Source organism: Anolis sagrei, chromosome 5 (assembly GCF_037176765.1).
Source record: "Anolis sagrei isolate rAnoSag1 chromosome 5, rAnoSag1.mat, whole genome shotgun sequence".
Taxonomy (NCBI): domain Eukaryota; kingdom Metazoa; phylum Chordata; class Lepidosauria; order Squamata; family Dactyloidae; genus Anolis; species Anolis sagrei.
The window spans coordinates 146,722,346-146,729,322 of record NC_090025.1 but is presented as its reverse complement, the minus strand read 5'-3'; the positions used below and the strand labels follow the sequence as shown (position 1 = coordinate 146,729,322).

Here is a 6,977-nt window from a genome sequence, read left to right as displayed (position 1 = left end):
GAGCTAGAACTGACAAAGGGAGCTCAACCTAGGAGATAATGCTTCTAGAACATGGCCATATAGCCCGAAAAACCTACAAGAACCCAGAGCTCAACCTGCTCTCCCCAGATTCGAACCGCTGACCTGTCAGCAGGCCTGCTGACACAAGGATTTGAGCCACCGGGGGATGGTGAAACCAAGAGAAAATGCTGCTAGAACACAACCATACAGTCCAGAATCCACACAACACTCCGATGAAAAATAATAGTTTGTGGCAAATGTTCAAGGAAACTATGAAAATAAAATCAATTTGATGCTGATGAGGAAGCAGTCCACCACATCTACCTTGAGAAACACTCTTAAAATTGTCTTCCTTTTCAAGGAGAGCCTACCTTCGAACAGATAGAAAGGAAAACATTCCAGTGTTCTGCACCAAGGTGATTGTGATAAGTAGGGAGGGAAAAGCAACTTGTAGAAGCCAAAACACATACTACCATGTAGGAGACAAGTATTTATTTGATTAATAACTTACAAAAATTGACAGGTTTAATTTAATGTAAGGAGAGCTATTTTATTAAACATTTTACAGATTCTGTTCACAATGTAATACACCAATATCTTGACAGTAGTAAAATAATACTTGGCACAATTATAAATAAGGTAAATAAAAAAGTTTAAACAGATGCACTTTTATGCATATTAATTGTTAAAAACAAAACAGGGAGGAGGGGGTAGGATGTACTGGAAAACCTTCAAAAATAGCTTATATAGCAGACTCAATTTTTTGCTTGTTCTGTATCAGATCAAATGGACGCCTAATTCCTAATCTATTTGAATTGGGTTCATACATCGGCTAGAATGACAGGCAATACATTGAACAAGTTTCTTGGCAGAAAAAAGCTGCATAGTTTTCCCCTCTTTTTCAGATTTCAGAATATATTTCAGAAATTCTGACAACTAGAATCATTCTAGATGCCCAAAATGTTCCAACAAGTCATTCTATTTCTATTGTTATACTTTTCCTTCACCGCTTCAGCAGGGCGCAGCCAAGCAGGTTTACACTACATAGATTGTATCCAGATTTCATAAATGAGCTGGTAGAACAAAATTGCCCATGCCTCTATCTGGAAAGGCTACCGGGAATATCAGGGGGACTTTTGGATCATGTCTCATGAAGGTCATATCCTTGGGCCAACTAAATGTATTTAAATTTAACTGAAATAAGATTTCTTTTTCTTACCAAAGCCTCTATTTTTACAATCTTACACCCAAGGGGTCTATAAGGTACCTTTTACTGTAAAATGGCAAAAGAAATTCAGATGCATTTTGCACATATTTTTCTGGAGCACAAATATATTCAGCAAACAAACTGCTGTGGTCTTTGAACCAAAGAGATTGTGTGGATACTTCCACAAGATATTATCTATATTGGTAGAATGCTTCTAAACAAAAATCATCGAGAAGTAAATAGTCTGATCTAAGTGGCATTTATTCTTGGTTCATCCACCTTAGAATGAGTTTAATGAAAGGAATGGATGGCTCTGCCCAAACAGTTTCAGGTTGAAAATAAGAATTCCTAGTAATAGTGTAACAATGGTAGATTTGTAACATTTCTAAATTGTTTTTGTCACAACTGGATGGCCTTTTTTTGCCATGCCTCTGGCCAACTTTGCTCTCTTCTCCCTCAACCATACAGTTGAATTTTTCCAGTATTAAATATTCAAGTTACACTAATGTTGCATTTCTGCAAATCTTGATATCTGGTACTTGCAAACTATGCACACCTGGCATTCAAAGGAACAGCTAGAGGGGAAAAAATGTCTACTTGCAAATACTGAACACCAATTATGTACAGTTTCACTGCTCCTCTTACTAAGGCAAGGGGCGGGAATACCACTAGATTGCTTTAAGACCTGTAATCTGCACATTACAGGAAATGCTAGTTTATCAAGCATCGAACATGCAGTGAAGTTGCTGGGTACAGTGCCTATTAACAGCAATATTGACCATTAATAAAAGCCCATTAGATATCTTCTTATATTTTTTTGGTTGGATAAAATTAAATGAGCAGCTTTTAAATATACTAATACACGCACGCACACGCTCACAAAGAGAGAAACTATTTGATAAATTATTTATATACAGATACACATTCTTTACACTGGTCTCTTTATCATCTGTATTTAAGGTTCCCCTTCCTAATCCCCCTCACAGGATTCTCGAACCACAATGTTGCTACAGCACTTTAAAAAAGGAGAACTAAACAGATTTCAAGTCTCTGTAAACAATAGTTAAGGAAGCAGTGAAGAATTCACAAGGAATATATTAAAACGCCTTAAGAGAAAATCAGTGCATCACATTCAACAGCAACGAGAAAAAAAAAACCCTTCTGGAATGAGACTTCATACAACTCCTTCCTTACCTTTCACATATATCTGGGTTTGCTAACTTGAGATGAAGAGAAGAGTGTTTCCCCACTTACCAACATATCAGATTCTTCAAGAAGCCTTGTTATATTTTTCACTGACATGTGCTACAGAGAAATTATAATGTGCTAGAGACTGAATTCATCCTAATTTTTTTTTCTATGCAATCTGCTTCTCCAGCAGTTGAAACCAAAGCAATTATAGTCACAACCTTTCTGTTGTTCTGTGTTGGCTCTTTCGTGCCCATGTTTCACACTTGTGTGACTTTGAGCTTTCCAACCATCCAATGACTGTAGCACAACATGCCATTGGCAGGGGGTCTCCATTATTTAATAAGTCCACAATATTAGTGGATCCCCACTACTTAGGTGCTACAGTTATAATGACTGCACGTACCAGAAGTTTTCATTGAGTTATACTGAATTAAATATTGTGTATTATGCCATGTTTCATTTTGTGATCTAATCATAAAAGTATAACCGTGCACTTAAGTGGAGCTTTATATTGATAGAGGAGCTGTACTTCTTTTGTGCAACCCTTTCCCACCAGAATGTACAACTTTTACACATAGTTTACTATGAGCAACTCCTTCTTTCAGAAACAAGAAAGCCATAAGAGAAGACGCTACGACATTTAGGTAACAGGTTTTCTGACCAACATCCTTCCATGCCCTGCTTTTCACTTAAGATGGATCCCTTATAAAACATAATTCTTCAGCGTATTAAATGCACTTTCAGTGCACCTAATACTATACCAAATTGATACGAAACCCTATTGCAATAAATATAATACATTGATTCCCAAAGTCTGGCTGCTTCATACAATTTACCTTTAGTTCCTTTGCAATTGTCCAAATTATAAAATAAATACTGAAAGTTCAGTACAGCATGACTTCAGTATTTCTTTTTCTCTAACAACCTCATGCTCCATTTTGAAAGCAATTGAAAAGAAAACGGCGTGAATGTGTCTGTGAATAATTCCTGTGGTAAGAACAGTTAAAATCCCTTTTTCCTTCTTCCTCCTCATTATTAGGATAGGCAGTTTATTCTGTCCTTTTTTCAAACATCTGTTAATAAAACGGATGTAGAGAAGGTACCGAACGATTCACCGTTAGCTCTACTCATTGCATGCTACTGTTCAAGGGATGTGGATTCGAGAAAAGAAACAATTTTCCAGGCACCATTCAGATATGATATGCTCACAGGTTGGAGTTGGGTATTACACCAGCTGGTAGCCAGTCCCAGACGTTTGGTCATATTCTATTGTATACTGCCTTGTCCAGTCCACAATAACAGGACGAAAAAGACCACAGCATCTGAATTCAAAGAAGTCTATAATATTTCTTATACATCCATGGCTAAAAAGCAAAAAAAAACAAAAATGAAGTTAAAAAGGTAATATTGCATCAATAATTCCCAAGCTAACAGCACAGTCCTGTACTTTTGGCCCCTTTTCTGATTTTACCCCATTGGAGAGTGTACAATCTAAATTCTTAAGATTGGCCCTCCAGGTACCAAGGTGTGTCTCCAATGCCACCCTATGTCTGGAGACTGGCTTCCTGAGAATTGAGACCAGGGTGTGGGTGGTTATGCTGAACTATTGGCTTAAGACTATCCCTCACTCCCCTTGGCCTTGCACCTCTTACTATGTTGAATGACTTTCAGTCCAGATGGGAAAAAGCAATAGCAGCCAAAATTTCATCTTTGGGCTTCTCTTCAGTACTGCTAACCAGTATGGGTTACGATCAAGCCAAATCTCTGATTAAACAACGAATCACTGACATTGAGTGGCAATTAGACTTAGCCAATGCCCCATCCTTTATTATTGATGGAGTCAGTATGTTTTGTACCTCCTCTATGAAATATCTAACAATGCCCTCCCATCTGCCATAATGGAAGGTCATTACTGGAAGACCCCATACGGCGAGAGACATTGTGACTCTGGACACAACAGAGATATTCAATCCCATCTCATTACGCCATGCAATACAAACACTCAGGACAATTTTACATCTCCTTCCTGCTTTCAGATACAAACTTGGCTATAACTTAAAATGTCCCCAAGTTCTGCACAGCAGCAATTAAAATCCAGCAGTCAATGACTAATAGCACTAGCTAGTACTAGCAGAAAATTGGGATTATAGTCTTTTAATTATAGTATAGATGTTGCTTCTTCCCTTCTGTTTGACTGGACTTCCCTTCCCTGTGCCACATGAGCACCGCAACTCCCTCCCTTCAGACTCCTTTCCTTTTATTTCCATTAATTGTGTTGGGTTTTGATATAATCCTGTATATGGCTTTTGGCTTAGATTCTTGGGTTAACTGTCTCGATGTCCTAGCAATGATGCACTTATATTAAAGTTTTAAAGTTTTAAAATCTCTCAACCCTTAGACCTGATGTATTTGTGCGGAACTGTGTCCCTCTTCTCTTGAGCTGGTCATAACCGTAATAAAGTGAACTACTACTCAATGTACTTTTAGGTGCTGATTTCATTACTAATATTTCAATACTAATTTCATTCAGTCACATCTTAAAACACAGAAAGTTAAAGCAAACTGTAAAACTATTGTCTGTGAATGAGCAAATCTGGCATCGTTTTTGGATTTAGAATACCAAATTCCTATAAAATCAACCTCCCTGATTTTAAAAAAAGGTTTTATGACCCTCAACTGAACTAAGAGGAATGGCAAGCTGTGTGACTCCTTAAGACACATTTGTGGAGCTTCTTTCCAAAAGGCACCAAATCCATTTGAACAAATTTGACAGAAATAGAAAAATACGTCCCGAGGATATGCATTTTTTTTCTATGAAACGCAATTTGCCAAGCACCTGAACCAAAGTGATTTGATATATTTTGGTACTTTTAATATTTATATAATACTCTGCTCCTAGTCAACAATGTGCTGCCACCTATAATTCATTTTTCATTTTATTTAATTAACTCCACATTTATTATGCTCCTTCAAAATATTCCCCAAGATTGCTTGGCAACATTCTAGGGCAGTGGTTCCCAATCTGTGGGTACCTCGGAGTTCTGGCCTATAACTCACTGAAATCGCAGCTAGTTTACCAGCTGTTAGGATTTCTAGGAGTTGAAGGCCAAAACATCTGGGAACCCACAGGTTGAGAACCACTGTTCTAGGAGGATAAAAGCTAATGAGATGTAGGGGAAACCCTGATCCATCTTCCCAGGAGCTCTTTCTCTGTCTTAAATTAAAGTAAAATTGTAATCCAGAGGTGACAAATGTGTGTGGTTGGAATGAACTATCATTAGCCCCAATCCACAGAGTCAATACCGATGGATTGTGGGAGCTGCAAACCAGTGTTATCAAAGAGATTGTCCCTTCCGGCAAGTCTTTTTCTGATTGGTACCATACAGGGAAATATAAGACATATTTCAGGAAAGCACAAAACACGAAGACTGATTTTGTTTATATGTCTCCCATTTCTATGAGGCTACTATTGTATATAAAAATATACATACATGCATACTTATCCATTCACGCACTTACTTAAATGGGCTTTCAATGGATGTTGTTGTCACTTTAAAGTGCTTATATCGTCTAGCGTTCATTCTTTCATTTGTAGTGATACCTAAACAAGAAATCTGAAGAAAAATGAAGAATAGCAACCAATCATTTAAAATTCTTGCAGTTATCACACAGTAGACCTAAAGCAAAATCTCTAAATTTCAGTTTAGTGGATAAGGGTGCATTTTTACAACATTTTATAGTTTATTTAAAACAAGTTATGACAAATGAAATTGCATTCCTACAGTACATACTAGTGTACATTCATATGTTTCTTACTGCTCACAAATGCAAAAAAACCCTCTCAGTAGAACCACTAAGTAACTTGTCTGAAGTATACTGAACAAGATAATAACATCAGGATTAAAGTTTCTTTTGTCAATAATTATGAACCTGACAAGAAAATGCTTTATTTAGCAAATTCTCTGATTTTCTGCCATTTTTTTCTTCCAGGAAGAGCTCCAGCTTTCTTTCGAGACCATTTTGAGGTTAATAAACAATCTCAGTAGCTATTACACTAGAAAATTGTTTTTCTCTATTGAAACATATCAATATGAATAAAATGAATAAATATTTTTAAATGGGCTATAAATTATGAACCTCCATTAATAAAATACGTAGAAAGACACAATCACAGACTTCCAAAACACTAACAACATGTCAGATTAATGTGACCTTGCAGGCTGAGAACTAGGTTGAATAAACTTTACTGACTGTTTAAAAACCAGACTGAATTTCAAAAATGTAATATTTTTTGCCAATAGAACAGCTGCATCCAATGCAACTCCCTGGGTTCTTTCTATTCTCCTGTATGATTCTACTTCTCATGATAATTTATAATAACAGATGTATGAAAACAGAGTTGAGAAAAGTAGTATCATTTTTTTATTCTAAAACTAACCAAATTCCACACGGCAGTCTTCAAATCCAGCACCATAAAACACCTTTGAGGCATTCCATGGAAAAATGAAAAAACTTTGGGATGGAAAGGTGTATGTAGAGCCTCGACTGTGTCAATGTTCTAAACGTGCAACAAGAAGAC

The 6,977-nt window shown here is 36.8% G+C and overlaps 1 protein-coding gene across 1 annotated transcript in view; it reads right to left on the bottom strand.

The window, feature by feature from the left end:
- Window positions 1–477: 477 nt before the first annotated feature.
- Window positions 478–6,977, bottom strand: part of ZDHHC17 (zinc finger DHHC-type palmitoyltransferase 17) — a 57,600-nt gene continuing 51,100 nt past the window's right edge. Inside the window, exons 16-17 of the mRNA XM_067469102.1 lie at window positions 5,918–6,012; window positions 478–3,762 (exon numbers count right to left, since the gene is read on the bottom strand). Coding sequence (XP_067325203.1) covers window positions 3,624–3,762; window positions 5,918–6,012 — 234 coding nt within the window. The 3' untranslated portion in view covers window positions 478–3,623. The remainder of the gene's footprint in view (window positions 3,763–5,917; window positions 6,013–6,977) is intronic.